This window comes from Globicephala melas, chromosome 8 (genome assembly GCF_963455315.2).
Source record: "Globicephala melas chromosome 8, mGloMel1.2, whole genome shotgun sequence".
In the NCBI taxonomy this organism is placed as follows: domain Eukaryota; kingdom Metazoa; phylum Chordata; class Mammalia; order Artiodactyla; family Delphinidae; genus Globicephala; species Globicephala melas.
The window spans coordinates 77,466,024-77,483,157 of NC_083321.1; the positions used below are offsets into that span (position 1 = coordinate 77,466,024).

General features: G+C 37.1%; 1 protein-coding gene across 2 annotated transcripts; it reads right to left on the minus strand.

Annotated features, from left to right (window-relative positions):
- Window positions 1-1,353: 1,353 nt before the first annotated feature.
- MMP7 (matrix metallopeptidase 7) lies at window positions 1,354-16,881 on the minus strand. Of its 2 annotated transcripts, none has more exons than XM_060304475.1 (6): window positions 16,490-16,881; window positions 12,886-13,112; window positions 12,652-12,800; window positions 11,171-11,299; window positions 3,734-3,895; window positions 1,354-1,563 (listed from the first exon to the last, which is right to left on the minus strand). In XM_060304475.1, exons 1-6 carry the CDS (start codon window positions 16,490-16,492, stop codon window positions 1,535-1,537), a joined length of 699 nt encoding a protein of 232 aa, XP_060160458.1. In that variant the 5' UTR covers window positions 16,493-16,881; the 3' UTR covers window positions 1,354-1,534. The 2 variants fall into 2 exon arrangements, with proteins under 2 accessions (XP_060160458.1, XP_060160457.1); XM_060304474.1 differs by lacking the exon at window positions 16,490-16,881 and adding an exon at window positions 15,623-15,739.
- Between the last annotated feature and the right edge of the window lie 253 nt (window positions 16,882-17,134).

The window sequence follows — 17,134 nt, forward strand, 5'->3', positions numbered from 1 at the left end:
AACAAACAAAATGCTTTAATCACAGGACACATTTGTTTACTGCAAAATTTAACCTCTCTTGGTCTGTTTTGTCATCTACAAAGTGAGGAGCTTAAATTTAATGACTTCTTCCTTTTTATTTTTATTATAGACCTATTCCCTTATGTTTTAAGAGAGTCTTTGAATATATAACTCATTTTGCCTAGGTTGTAGATTCCCCCCCTCATTTTGTCTGTCCCTGGAATGGCTCCTTTAATGGTTTTGGTGGTATTTCTGAGTTTTGGATTTTGATCCATTTTGGGCGAAAAAAAATCCTTAAATGAAATTTTAAAAAATGAATACATCTTTTCAGGGTGCTTATGTGTGGCATAATTTGTATCAGTAAGAAAGTAAATTACAATTATTTATCCCTCTATTTGTAGAGAAAACCATGCATGGGTGCAGGGAGTATGGAGGAGGAACGGCTGAAATGGAAAAGCCTTTGCCAGCTCTGTGTCCTGCTAAAGGATTAAGCCCCGCATAGAGAGTGTTTTTACCACAGAAATACAGTAGCGAGTCTCTGTGCATGGAGAGGGAGAGCTACTTGAACCTCAGGAAATGAGTGTCTGAGGGAAGTCAGAAGGACTGGGGTTTAGAGATTTGAGGATTAGGGAGAGATGTGGTAGGAGGTTGGAACCTGCAGAGGTAGGTGGCCAGTGGGAAATTCCTGATGCTGGGATGGGTAAAGGATTTGAAGGGTGAGGATAATATCTAATTTGAGTTTAGTTCAATTTCATTGTCCTTGTGCAGTGTAAAATCTCACCGTTGATGCAAATCTTCAGCAGTGTCAACAATCTGACAAAAGCCTTGTAGGACTGGTTTGGAGAAAGTAAAAGAGAAGAGAGTGAGATTGATATTTGGGTTGTGATGGGGCAGAGGAAAGGGAACACAGAGCAGCTGTGGTCGGAGAGATGCCATGAAGTCAGTTCAGGGGCAGGAACTTGGTGCCAGAAGGGACTATGAGAATGTAAATCCCTGGGAATTCACACACATTTTGTGGGAAGATTTGGACTTCCCAGAATACTCAGAGTGAGGGATTGGACCAAAGGATGAGAGGAACTTAAGGTACCTTTGGGTTATACTATCTTGGTTTATACTATACTGTACTGTACTGCACTATACTATACTATACTATACTATACCTTACCCAACTAGTGATAGGGTGAGGTGCAGCTGAAGTCCCAAAATAATGTGGTGGGGTTATTTAATTCTTTTTTCTGGTCTTAGTCTTAGCATATCTTCTCTTGCCACAGAAACAGTATTTCCAAATAGAAATTATTTTACCATGGAATAAAAATTTTATTTATCTATGTATTTAACATTTATTGACATCCACCAAGTGCATGTTGCTTGAGGAGAGTCATAGATGAGGGGGAGAGAGATGTACGAAAACCAACCACAATACAAGGATGGAGGCAGCAAGGGGTAAATGGAGTGCAGCAACAGTGTTCTTTAATTCTGGTTGGGAACAACTATATAGAATCCAATGAATGAATGTGTGTTCTCCCTGAAGTTTCTAATTTTTTCTTGAATCATTTCTCTTTCCTGTGAAGAGACAAAATAAGAACATTCTGACAACGTATAAAACATATTAAAAAATCCTAAGACTATAAAAACACAAGAAATGTCACAGTATGTACAGTCCATCATTCACCCAGCCCAGTTTCTGTGCCTGGGACAACAGTTCTGAAGAACAACCTCCAAAGGCTAAAAAGGCAACACTGTATGGAGTGTAGTCCCTGGGTGGTCAGATATCTTTGCACCCTGTCTTTTCACTCTGTCATTTTACCAGCCATGTGATCTTGTGTAAGTTATTACTTAGCTTCTCTTCATGTTAGATTACCAGCCTGTAAAATGAGGACAGTAACAACTCATTGGATTGTTGAATTAAATAAGCTATTGCACATGAAATGCCTGGTACACTATAAAAACTTGATGCATTTTAGCTATTATTTTTATTATTCTGAAAGGAACGTTGGGAATTTTATATCCATGAGTTTAACCACATTCTTTTGAATTTATATTTTCTGCTCACATCACTTATTGTATTAATAAACTACCTACATTAAAAACCTATGTAATTAAATCTTACTTTCATTTGTCCAGAAGCTACCTCTTTCCAACTTTGACTAGAGGCACTTCACTGTCTAATACTTAAGGATTTAATGCACTAATCCATCTTCTTTATGTTAAATCTAATCAGTCTGCCGAAGAACGTTTTTCAGGCCCTTTCTAATTTTCTTAAGGTTCAAAGATAGTTATACATGCCATAGAGTATTCTGTAAGTTCCATAGTTTTACATAAGGGGAGGTACTATTTTCTGTTTTGTTGGTGTTGACTTTACCAACAATTGTCAGTGTTTCGTGAACTTTTTTGGACAGCAGCAGCTCCTTAAGTCAGAACTTTGTGGTACAGTTAATGGTATTTTCCAAAACGTGTTCTCTGAAATGCTATTCTGAGAGGGCTCAATGGGTGTGCCACAAAAAGGATTATAATTTGGGAAGCACTGAGTTAAATGACAGTTTGTTAGATCATTTTTAACATCCTCTGCATTTTAAATACAGTAGGTAGTGGTTTTTGAACTTGTTTCTCCAAAGCATCTTTTTTTGGGGAATTGTCTGGTAGGATCAGTGTTCTGGGAACACAGTTTGGGAGATGCTGATTGATAGTAAGTTATAGGTTCAACGGATAGCTTAAATCCATTATCCTACAGGAGTAATTTCCCCCTGAGGACATTACATTATTTATTATGTGGAAGCACTTTCATTGCTCTTCTAAACATTCAGAGACTCTTATGTTATCTTTTTGCCGAATATTCTTATCATCCTGGTAATTTGCCGGAAAGGTTTAATTATATCTGTGTACTTAAAGATATCATTCTGTATGTATTTTCTTTTCCAAATTGCTTTTAGAAGCATACTAAGTAGTGATAGGCTGAAATATGAAGTAGAAAGAATGTGAAATCATGCAGCCCTGGCTTGGAATCTTTGTTCAAGAATTCAGCAGCTTCTTGTCCTTGGACGATTTATTTAGCTTCTTTGACTCTTACTATTCTCATCTTTATCTAGAGACATGGCTTTTTATCCTTGTCCTTTGATTCCTTTCTCACATTACTCTTTTTGACTTGATCAAGCAAATACAAATCAGTTTATTCTTTTAAATTGAATTTGAAACTTGATTAAAACAAAAAAGTGTAGATTGGGACATGGTATATTCATACCCATCATGACCAGCAATAATAAGAAGTCACTGTCTATGGTTAACCCATTTCCCTATGCATATATACAGGCAGGAAAAATTGGGTAACTTTTAAGGACCTAGGGCCAAACCCTTGGGAGCAGGAAGCTACGGGGGAAGGTGTTATGTTCCTCTGTCCGTCCCTATGGGGGAGGCTCCCTAAAGTATTTGAACCAAGCAAGAAAGAAGAGTGAGTGGCAGCTTATAAAAAACGTTTGAGAGCATCATTTTCATGATTTCACCAAATGATACTATATTACTTAAAACTTAAAATCAATATCCTCATAGTATAAAATAGCATGATTAAATTTCAAGTATCTAATGTCTCAAATTTCTCCCCTCAATAGGCTTTTAGATATAAAAGTTCCAGTGTGTTTTTCCAAGTAAATACCTATTTCCCAGTCTTTCTCATTCAAGCCTACCCAAAGGAGGCAATGTCTTAAGGAGACATTGGAAATATGGAAATCATAAATATTACCATATAATTTCTGAATTCCATTGATATCATCCTGTGAAAGTTTGAAATTCTTGTAATCGCCTTCTCCATAAGTTGGATACATCACAGCATTAGGATCAGATGAATGATCCAGACCCAAGGAATGGCCAAGTTCATGAGTTGCAGTATACAGGAAATTAACTCCTGCAACAAAAGAGACATACAGTAACTGTAAAAAATAACTATATATATAATAAAATCAAAATAGATAATAATAAAAATAAAATAACTATAAAATACCTAACCATTTAAATTCTCCATAGTTAGCTTATTTGTTTCCAGGCCTTCACAAGGGCGGAAGGTTTAGAAGAGGAATCAGAATAGTAGTTCTTTCCTCAATACATAAGGCAAGTGCTAACAGCCATGAAAGGGGAAATCAACAGTAACACAGTCATAGTAGAGGACTTAAACAACTCACTTTCACCAATGGACAGATCATCCAAAATGAAAATAAATAAGGAAACACAAGCTTTAAATGATACATTAAACAAGATGTACTTAATTGATATTTACAGGACATTCCATCCAAAAAAACCAGAATACACTTTCTTCTCAAGTGCTCCTGGAACATTCTCTAGGATAGATCATATCTTGGGTCACAAATCAAGCCTTGGTAAATTTAAGAAAATTGAAATCATATCAAGTATCTTTTCCAACCACAACATTATGAGACTAGATATCAATTACAGGAAAAAATCTGTAAAAAATACAAACACATGGAGGCTAAAAAATATACTACTAAATAACCAAGAGATCACTGAAGAAATAAAAGAGGAAATAAATAAAATACCTAGAAACATATGAAAATGAAAACACGATGACCCAAAACCTATGGGATGCAGCAAAAGCAGTTCTAAGAGGCAAGTTTATAGCAATACAATCCTACCTCAAGAAACAAGAAACATCTCAAATCAACAACCTAACCTTACACCTAAAGCAATTAGAGAAAGAAAGAACAAAAAAAACCTGAAAGTCAGCAGAAGGAAAGAAATCATAAAGATCAGATCAGAAATAAATGAAAAAGAAATGAAGGAAACAATAGCAAAGATCAATAAAAATAAAAGCTGGATTTTTCAGAGATAAACAAAATTGATAAACCATGAGCCAGACTCATCAAGACAAAAGGGAAGACTCAAATCAACAGAATTAGAAATGAAACAGGAGAAGTAACAACTGACACTGCAGAAATACAAAAGATCATGAGAGATTACTACAAGCAACTATATGCCAATACAATGGACAACCTGGAAGAAATGGACAAATTCTTAGAAAAGCACAACCTTATGAGACTGAACCAGGAAGAAATAGAAAATATAAACAGACCAATCACAAGCACTGATATTGAAATTATGATTAAAAACCTTCCAACAAACAAAAGCTCAGGACAGATGGCTTCAAAGGCAAAGTCTATCAAACATTTAAAGAAGAGCTAACACCTATCCTTCTCAAACTCTTCCAAAATATAGCAGAGGGAGGAACACTCCCAAACACACTCTAAGAGGCCACCATCACCCTGATACCAAAACCAGACAAAGATGTCACAAAAAAAGAAAACTACAAGCCAATATCACTGATGAACATAGATGCAAAAATCCTCAACAAAATACTAGCAAACAGAATCCAACAGCACATTAAAAGGATCATACACCATGATCGAGTGAGGTTTAGCCCAGGAATGCAAGGATTCTTCAATATACTCAAATCAGTCAGTGAGATACACCATATTAACAAACTGAAGAATAAAAACCATATGATCATCTCAATAGATGCAGAAAAAGCTTTTGACAAAATTCAACACCCATTTATGATAAAAACCCTCCAGAAAGTAGTCATAGAGGGAACTTGTGTCAACATAATAAAGGCCATATATGACAAACCCACAGCCAACATCGTTCTCAATGGTGAAAAACTGAACCCATTTACACTAAGATGAGGAAGAAGATAAGGTTGCCCACCCTCACCACTATTATTCAACATAGTTTTGGAAGTTTTAACCACAGCAATCAGAGAAGAAAAAGAAATAAAAAGAATCCAAATCAGAAAAGAAGAAGTAAAGCTGTCACTGTTTGCAGATGACATAATACTATACATAGAGAATCCTAACGATGCTACTAGAAAACTACTAATGCTAATCAATGAATGTGGTAGAGTAGCAAGATACAAAATTAATGCACAGAAATCTCTTGCATTCCTATATGCTAATGACGAAAAATCTGAAAGAGAAATTGAGGAGACACTCCCATTTACCACTGCAACAAAAAGAATAAAGTATCTAGGAATAAAACTACCTGAGGAGACAAAAGACCTGTATGCATAAAACTATAGGACTCTTATGAAAGAAATGAAAGAGGATACAAGCAGATGGAGGGATATACCATGTTCTTGGATTGGAAGAATCAACATTGTGAAAATGACTATACTACCAAAAGCAATCTACAGATTCAACGCAATCCCTATCAAATTACCAACGGCATTTTTCACAGAACTAGAACAAATAATTTCACATTTGTACAGAAGCACAAAAGATCCTGAATAGCCAAAGCAATATTGAGAAAGAAAAATGGAGCTGGAGAAATCAGGCTCCCTGACTTCAGACTACAGTACAAAGCTACAGTAATCAAGACAGTATGGTACTGACACAAAAACAGAAAGATAGATCAATGGAACAGGATAGAAAGCCCAGAGATAAACCCATGCACCTATGGTCACCTTATCTTTGACAAAGGAGGTAATATACAATGGAGAAAAGACAGCCTCTTCAATAAGTGGTGCTGGGAAAACTGGACAACTACATGTAAAAGAATGAAATTAGAACACTCCATAACACCATACACGAAAATAAACTCCAAATGGATTAAAGACCTAAATGTAAGGCCAGAAACTATAAAACTCTTAGAGGAAAACATAGGCAGAACACTCTATGACATAAATCACAGCAAGATCCTTTTTGACCCACCTCCTAGAGAAATGGAAATAAAAACGAAAATAAACAAATGGGACCTAATGAAACTTAAAAGCTTTTGCACACACAGCAAAGGAAACCATAAACAAGACCAAAAGACAACCCTCAGAATGGGAGAAAATATTTGCAAATGAAGCAACTGACAAAAGATTAATCTCCAAAATATACAAGCAGCTCATGCAGTTCAATATCAAAAAATCAAACAACCCAGTCCAAAAATGGGCAGAAGACCTAAAAAGACATTTCTCTAAACAAGATATACAGATTGCCAACAAACACATGAAAGGATGTTCAACATCACTAATCATTAGAGAAATGCAAATCAAAACTACAATGAGGTATCACCTCACACCAGTCAGAATGGCCATCATCAAAATATCTAGAAGCAATAAATGCAGGGGGGGAGTGAGGAGAAAAGGGAACCCTCTTGCACTGTTGGTGGGAATGTAAATTGGTACAGCCACTATGGAGGTTCCTTAAACAACTAAAAATAGAACTAGCATACGACTCAGCAATCCCACTGCCGGGCATATACCCAGAGAGAGCCATAATTCAAAAAGAGCCATGTACCCAATATTCATTGCAGCACTATTTACAGTAGCCAGGAAGCAACCTAAGTGTCCATCGACAGATGAATAGGTAAAAAGATGTGGCACTTATATACAATGGAATATTACTCAGCCATAAAAAGAAACGAAATTGAGTTATTTGTAGCGAGGTGGATGGACCTACATTCTGTCATACAGAATGAAATAAGTCAGAAAGAGAAAAACAAGTACCGTATGCTAACACATATATATGGAATCTTAAAAAAAAAAAGGGTTCTGAAGAACCTCAGAGTAGGACAGGAATAAAGATGCAGACATAGAGAATGGACTTGAGGACATGGGGAGGGGCAAGGGTAAGCTGGGATGAAGTGAGAGAGTGGCATGGACATATATACCCTACCAAATGTAAAATAGAGAGCTATTGGAAAGCAGCCACACAGAACAGGGAGATCAGCTTGGTGCTTTTTAACCACCTAGAGGGGTGAGATAGGTAGGGTAGGAGGGAGACGCAAGAAGGAGGAGTTATGGTGTTATATGTATACGTATAGCTGATTCACTTTGTTATGCAGCAGAAACTAGCACACCACTGTAAAGCAATTATACTCCAATAAAGATGTTAAAAAAATGCAGATGTGGTACATTTATATGATGGAATACTACTCAGCCATAGAAAATAATGAAATAATGCCATTAGCAGCAACATGGATGGACCTGAGATATCATACTAAGTGAAATAAGAAAAAGACAAATGCCATCTGACATCACTTATATGTGGAATCTAAAATATGACACAAATGAACATATCTATGAAACAAAAACAGACCCACAGACATTGAGAGCAGACTCATGGTGGCCAAGTGGGGGTGTGGGAGGGAAGGATTGGGAGTTTGGGATTAGCAGATGCAAACCATTATATATAGAATGGATAAACAACAAGTTCCTACTGTAAAGCACAGGGAACTCTATTCAATATCCTGTGATAAACCATAATGGAAAAGTATATGAAAAAGAATATGTGTATAACTGAATGACTTTGCAGTACAGCAGAAATTAACACAACACTAAATCAACTATACTTCAATAAAGTTTTAAAAAAAAGAATAGTAGTGCTTTAATCTCATCACTTTTTTTTAATATAATGTATTTCTGCCTATTCGCTTCTTATGTAATCACTCAGATAGCAGTATTCAGTAGAGGAAAGCAAAGGCTTCTAAGTATTGTATAAAGACCTGGTTTTGAAACCCAGCTCTGCTACTTACTAGCTGGACAACTTTGGACAAATTAATGGGTATTTCTGAGTCTCAGTTCCTCATCTGTTAAATGGAGATAGTAATTCCTACCTTGTCGATTTGTCATAATGAGTTTCCCAATATCTGGAAAATAATAATGGCTATTCAATAAATGATAGTGACTTTGAATAGCAGGAGAGAGAAAGTTGGCTTTGAGAAAGCACGACCATAAGGCAGGAACTCCAGGCGATGCTGGGATTTGCTTTTGATTTGTTAAAGTGTATTATGTATGTGCTCTCTCTCCCTCAGACTCATAGAAAGGCTTTGCAAATAAGGGGGAAGGTGTGAATGTGTTTGAGTGGCCAGAGTTCCAATTGTGGTGCATTAGATTGAAGGAAGCTGTCTTTAGCTTACCTTGAGTGCGAAGAAGGAAGAATGAAAAAGGTATGCAAGATGTGAAACGGAAGCAGTGTCATAATTTTACATAGGTTAGATTTTCATGGCAAGGCATCACTGTAGTGGTGAATTCCCATTGCCAAACACGAGTACTCATTTCACTTTCAGGGCCAGTAACCAGTAGCCACTTTTTAAAAAATGTACAGTGGAGAAAGGACAGCATCTTCAATAAGTGGTGCTGGGAAAACTGGACAGGTACATGTAAAAGTATGAGATTAGGTCACTCCCTAACACCATACACAAAAATAAGCTCAAAATGGATTAAAGACCTAAATGTAAGGCCAGAAACTATCAAGCTCTTAGAGGAAAACAGGCAGAACACTCTATGACATAAATCACAGCAAGATCCTTTTTGACCCACCTCCTAGAGAAATGGAAATAAAAACAAAAATAAACAAATGGGACCTAATGAAACTTCAAAGCTTTTGCACAGCAAAGGAAACCATAAACAAGACCAAAAGACAACCCTCAGAATGGGAGAAAATATTTGCAAATGAAGCAACTGACAAAGGATTAATCTCCAAAATTTACAAGCAGCTCATGCAGCTCAATAACAAAAAAACAAACAACCCAAACCAAAAATGGGCAGAAGACCTAAATCGACATTTCTCCAAAGAAGATATACAGACTGCCAACAAACACATGAAAGAATCCTCAACATCATTAATCATTAGAGAAACGCAAATCGAAACTACAATGAGATATCATCTCACACCAGTCAGAATGGCCATCAACAAAAAATCTGGAAACAATAAATGCTGGAGAGGGTGTGGAAGAAAGGGAACACTCTTGCACTGCTGGTGGGAATGTGAATTAGTACAGCCACTATGGAGAACAGTATGGAGGTTCCTTAAAAAACTACAAATAGAACTACCATATGACCCAGCAATCCCACTACTGGGCATATACCCTGAGAAAACCATAATTCAAAAAGAGTCATGTACCAAAATGTTCATTGCAGCTCTATTTACAATAGCCTGGAGATGGAAACAACCTAAGTGTCCATCATCGGATGAATGGATAAAGAAGATGTGGCACGTATATACAATGGAATATTAGCCATAAAAAGAAACGAAATTGAGCTATTTGTAATGAGGTGGATGGACCTAGAGTCTGTCATACAGAGTGAAGTAAGTCAGAAAGAGAAATACAAATACCGTATGCTAACACATATATATGGAATTTAAGAAAAAAAATGTCATGAAGAACCTAGGGGTAAGACAGGGATAAAGACACAGACCTACTAGAGAATGGACTTGAGGATATGGGGAGGGAGAAGGGTAAACTGTGACAAAGTGAGAGAGTGGCATGGACATATATACACTCCCAAACGTAAAATAGCTAGCTAGTGGGAAGCAGCCCCATAGCACAGGGAGATCAGCCTGATGCTTTGTGACCACCTAGTGGGGTGGGATAGGGAGGGTGGGAAGGAGGGAGACGCAAGAAGGGAGAGATATGGGGACATATGTATATGTATAACTGATTCACTTTGTTATAAAGCAGAAACTAACACACCATTGTAAAGCAATTATACTCCAATAAAGATGTTAAAAAAAAAAAAAAAGCATTGTCTCCAGTTAGGGTTATTTATCTAGAGCTTCTCTTCATTAGTTTTCTGTTTTGTCTATGATCTTCTACTTTGTAAAGTGATGAATATGATAGGCTGGGTTATGGTGTGGGTTCTTTCTGAAAAACAGTGAATAATATCAGAACTGTATATACTTCTCAAATATCATAGTCTCTGCTCCTCTTTCACCTTCAATTAAAAAACTTATTTTGGGGATATATATAGAAGGGCTATAATTTATTGAATTATTAATATATACCAAGCACTGTGCTAAGCACTGCATAAGCATTATCTCATTTAATTCCAACAGCAATCCTGTGAGGTAGGAATTATTTATAGTCCCATTTCATAGATAAGGAAACTGAGGCTCAGAGAAGTTAAATAACTTGCCCAAAGACACAAAGTGAGTAATTGGTAGAGGTAAAGCAAATTGAACCCAACATTTTTTGACTCTGTAGCCTGAGTATCTATCTTCTATATATGGAGCATTATGAGCATATTAAATGCAATAATGCATTTAAAGCACAGAGGTGGCAGTTAGCAAGTGCTCAATAACTATTATTAATTGCTTTCAATTGTCAAATTAAAGATAGTTAAGTATAAAAAGTTCAGGATTTTAAAAAGGATATGTAGTGGAAGAGATTTGGGATGCTGTACCTATACTGCTAGCATCAGTCCAGCGTTCATCCTCATCAAAGTGAGCATCTCCTCCCAGGCCTGGCCCAGGTGGAAAGGCATGAGCCAGTGTGTTTCCTGTCCCATCAAATGGGTCGGGGTCCCCGTGAGCTGAAAGAAAAAGTGGTAATTGCCTTTAGTGACTGAATTTATCTCCAGTCATTTCATCTTTTAGTTTATAGTACATGATTATTGAGGTTAGAAAGATTAGCCTCAAGCAGTCAGCTGCATACACAGGGTGGTTTGGGTGTTTATTTGTCACAGGGACTTTTTCTTTCACAGAACCACTGCTCATCCCTGATAACCACCACATGTTGAAAGCTTACTGATATGGACTTTAAATACATTCACATCCTACTTATGGTGGCATCTACATCAGTGTTATGCTACAACATCAGTGTTATGTTTGATCATTTTCCTTAGCTGGATGGTGGCAGAGTGCACAATGAGTTTGAGTACTGGATTCAGCAGATAACTGCATACCATTTAATATACGTTTTCTTAAAAACCCAGCTTTTTCTTTGTGGATGTAGTAGACAGTCCCTTGAAGAACTGTGCTCAAGGTGTCTTAAAATAGATTTTGATAGTGCTTTTATTTGTGATGCAGAGACATTTATTTTCAAATTGGTGTCAGGCCATATCCAGTTTATCCAGTTCTTGAAAAACATGGAGTGCCATGATCAGTGCTTTTCTGTAAGGTTTTCTTCAGTCTTGTTAATATTGTGGTTGAAGCTCAAATTTCAGCTAAATTCACAGCACCCAGGAAGTTTAACATTAAAGCAGGCCAAAAAGACCAACATTTTCCTCTAAATTTGCACCATGAAACACCAGCAATTAATAGCAGTTCATGTATATGGGTTATATCTCCTTAAGCCCTTTAATATGAAAGTTCTCTATTTTCTACTTTTTACTACATGAAGGGTGTTGGCAATAAGCCACAGGGACTGTTCACTTCTTGGAGACCACTTAAGGCCTTTGGAAGTTGTAACCTCTTCTTTTGGTTTAATGTTGATGTTAGTTAGATATATTTTAAACTGTCCCATAAATATATATGTATATCATGATTCATGTTGCAAAACAGAGGTTGGCAAACATTTTCTGTGAAGGACCAGCTTTGTGGGCTTGAAGACCTCTGTCGGAATTGCTAAAGTCTGCCATTGTAGCCCCAAAGCACTCATAGACAATAGGTAATTGAAGGACCATGGCTGTGTTCTAATAACTATTTACAGATTTGGCTCATGGGCCATAGTTTGCCATCTTCTGCTATAAAAAGTGGCTCGAAGTTAATGGACTAGAAAAAGTGTAAGAACATTGATCTTTAATGAGATGATCTATCTATCTATCTATCATCTATCATCTATCTATATCTCTTTAAAGATTTTTAAATCCCAGAAAGAGGAGGGCACTGATATAAATAACAAGCAAAATAGCACACAGGATCAGCCTGCAGGAATCTTCCTTACCTCCTCTTGCAAAGCCAATCATGATATCAGCAATTCCCCAGCTAACTCTCTTGAAGCTCAGTGGGATCTCTTTGCTCCACACGTTGAAGGCCTTTGCCACTAATTGATTCACTATGACATGTGGTAAGTCTCGAGTATATGACACGATCCTGGTAGAAAACAAGAAAACAATGTTTGACCTTTTAGGAAATAGGCTTTACTGTTTTTGCTAAAATGAGCCAAAGCAAAACTAACCTGTAGGTGACCACTTTGGAAGTCCATTTTGGGCGATCTGGGAATAGGGAATATTCTGCAACATCTGGCACTCCACATCTGGGCTTCCGCATGATTTCTATAATGTGGGAGCTTAATGTTCCAGTTATAGGCAGGCGAAAAAAGTTTTGCATCTGCTTGAGTTTGACTTCTAAACTATTGGGGTCCCTTATTTTTGAATCAGATGGATAAAATCTTTTCAGATAGTCCTATTGGAAAGAGAGTAATTGATCTATAATTCTTGTTTATTGTCTTCTTTTAGCTCAGAAGTCTGCACATCTTTGCTTCTGACTCCTGTGGACCCAAATAGTAGTGTGAAGGCAGAATACTTACATAGTAAACAAGTAAAACAAGAGTGCATTAATGAAAAGAAAACTTAATATTGATGATGAAGCACTGCCATTTCATTTCATGAGCAAAAGAGTCCCTCCATTTTTCTTTTATCCCATTAAACGTTTTGAAGAGAAACACACTGTATACTTTATAAAACATAGACTTGTTTGTAATAGCCAATCAGGAAGAGTGCCCAGTGTGCCCTCAAGGGGCACAGCTGAGACCTCCCCTTGGCATCAGAGACCCTATGGGGAGATCCAAAGTCACCCAGCTCTTTCTAAAATTCTCTGGAGATCAGATCCCAGCTGAGGTTAAAGGTCTTAATATTTTAGTCCTGGGAAAGGTTATTATGACATTATTTTGTTTTATATACGTATTCTCCAGGTGAAGAAATCAGAACTCTTAGTAACTAAACGATTTGCCCTGGGGTCACGTGTTAAGTTAGTAGCAGAACTGGCTCTGAGTTTCTTGACTGCCAGGCCAGTGCTCTTTCCATGGCTAACTCCTTAATAAAACCCTCTTTGTGAGACTGCAGGATAAAGCAGGTCTCTCAGGTGTATTCCATGGGCAATTGGGTCCCTGGGAATTTCTTAAAGGACACTAGTGAATGGGTATGAGGATGGCAGTCCAGCAGCCTAAATAGGAAAAAATAGAAAGTGAATGAAATAATAACAGCAGCAAAGGACTTTTATTAAGCACCTTAGTAGTGCCAGGGACTATAACAGGGGCTTTACATTACTTATCTCATTTAAACCTCATAACCACCCTGTGAAGTAAGGTATGGCATTATTTTCCTATTTCACATTTGAAGAATCATGGCTCAGGAGAGTGAAATAAGTTGCACGAGGTCACCCCATGAGTAACCAAAGGAGCTGGTATTTGAACTTGTGTTCTGATTCCAAAGCCCATTTCATCAGAAAAATGTATAGTGTTATATAATGTGTGATAATATCTTTGAAATGATTTAAACATTGGCTCACTCATTTGCAATCTAATTTGGAGTAGGTGGTAATGTTTACTTGTCTGAGAACCGCTTAGGAGTATGCACTTTATATAAGTAAACTTAGCAATATTGTGCTGTCTTCCTGTTACCAACGACTGTATTTCATTCAATACAACAAACACTTATTGTTCACCCATGACAATTAGCAATTAATCCCTGATTTGAAAACAAATACCTCATTTTTTTCCCTTCCAGAGCTACAGGCTTTACAAAGACACCCTTTGTAAGAAATCTCTCTGCATCCTTAAGATGAATTTTCCTGCCTTCCTTTAAACCTAGAGAACCTCCCTCTGGTTTATTGGCAACGTGCACCATGGGTAAAGGGACTCAATACTCTTGCAAGTGTACTCCTTCTGTAGAGTCCATTAGGTGGACCCATATGAAATTGCTCCTTTGGAGAAAAAAAAACCTGTCAAATATCACTGATTTCATATGGTTCAGTCCAATGTATTAGATGGACTTTTAAAAAGTCAAAGTTAGTGTGAAATAAAACACAACTTTTCTTATGCTTAAGGCTTAAATTTATAAACAATACTTAGGAGTAGATGTCCCATTATTTTACCAGGTAATAATTACTTACACTTATTAGACTACTTATTAAGTAGTATATTGGAAAGAACATGATTTTTGAACCAGAACTTGTCCTTGATTCTTATCTCTACAGTTAGTAAGTATGTGAATTAACCTTACTTTCGTTTCTTCTTTTTCCCAGGATAGAGCTAAGGATTCAATGACACAATATATATGAAGTACTTTATAATCTGCAATTGTTACATACATGATAATTGGTATTGTTACCACTTCCTTTATGCTCTAGAATAATCCTGTGAGGTATAAAACACAGTATTATTGTCTCTATTAGATATATGAGAAAACAAAGTCAGAAGTTCATGCCTTGCCCATCATCATTGGCTTGTCAGTGGGAGGACTGCAACTTATACCCTCATTTTTTCTTTTCAAGTCTCTCCATCACAAGCAGTCCTCATCTTAAGAGGCAACACTTTGCTCATTATGAGAAAAATCTCAAGTTACAATAAATAATAGTAGCAATAAGGACTTCAATTTGTTGAATATGTCTCAGGTACTCTGTAAAGTGCTTCACAACACCCCCATTTTGTTGATATCATTATATTATCCAACTTCCAAATTAGAAAACTGAAGCTCAGAGAAGTTTAATAACATTCCTGTGTTCATCTACACAGTTGAGTGGAGGAGATGGAACTTGAATCCACTTTGGGAAGGCTCCAAAGCTTGCTCTTAACAGCTACTTGATTAAAACATATATTACCTATATAATCAGAAAAATTATTAAAATTGAAAAACATACTTCCTAATGCTGATGGTGAGCCTGTGGAGGCCCAGGTGAGTGGGCCAGTGACATACCTGAGCCTGTTCCCACGGCAGCTCACTCATGCCTCCTGCCTTCTGGGGAAGCTGCAGGGCCAGGGTGCCAGGCAGCACACTCACAGCGTACAGCACGGTCAGCACGGCCAGCTGCATAGCTGCTGTCCAGAGATGATTGCTCTCGGACTTACGGTTGGTTTGGTGTTTTCTGCCAGAGGCTGGAGAAATTTATATAGCTTCTCAGACTTGAATGTGGAAATAGGTGACGCATTTGAGTGTTTTCTTTCTTTTCAGTGTCTACAGAACTTTGAAAGTATTATCTTTTATTAATGACAATGAGGAAGTATTATGTTTTTATTGGCAGGAAGCACACAATGTGTTTGTTTTTCAAAGGATTTTTCTCCCACCTGTCTTCTGTATAAATTTGACCCATGAAATTTTAAATTTAACACACTTTATTTGCCAGAATCAAATTGCTACTTAGACATGTCTTCTCAGTTTAAAAATTTGGGGAGCATTATTCAGGACATATTTTATCTTAACATAATTTTTAAAAAATTTGAAATGCATGGAAAAGTACGTAAAAGATACAAATACTCAAATCACTATTAAGCAAACATTTTGTAACAGTCTCCAAAGTCATAGAGGGGAATGATGGGAGGAGTGGCAAGTGGAAATGCTCTGCTGTGATTGGGTCGGTGGCCATCGTAAAGCCTGTGCTCCACTCCCTCACCTTCCAGGTACATTAGTGGAGCCCTGAGAATTCCCTCTTCAAGTCTCCCTTTAATCAGATTATTTCTTTTCTTAGTGGTCAACATCACTTGAATTCCTCTTGAATTACATGAAAAAATATTAAACAAAAAAAAACTTCAGGCATGGGCTTGCCTGTTCATCTACCATACTTACCATGCTTCACATTCTGTAGTTGCAGGTTTCTCCAAAGCTGGCCTTCAACTTGGAAATCACTTTCTCCACTCTTTCTCTTCCAATCACCCTGACACTGGCTGCTGACCAGCCACCACTTGGGCTAGTTTGGTCCTCAGCACACATAATGGTTATGCTACATATAGCAATTAAAGACCCATGACCTAGAGATTCTAGTCCATTTACTTCAATTTTCCTGAAGATGAAACTGAAGCCAAGACAACAGGTTCACTTATTTCTCCAAGGCTCACACAGCCAGTTAATAGTAGTCCTGACTCCCAGTCCAGTGCTTTTTGTGTCATATCACACTACCTATTCATTTTGTCATTATATAGAATACACATTTCTTGAGAGAGCACGCGGCTTTTTTACTATAATAAGTCATGGGAAACTCCCCAAATATGCTGGAGCTGAAAAATATAATAGAGGTCTTTGGCCTCCTTAGGTAGGTTTATTCCAGGTATTTTATTCTTTTTGTTGCAGCAGTAAATGGAAGTGTTTCCTTAATTTCTCTTTCAGATTTTTCATAATTAGTGTATAGGAATGCAAGAGATTTCTGTGCATTAACTTTGTATCCTGCTACTTTACCAAATTCATTGATTAGCTCTAGTAGTTTTCTGGTAGCAT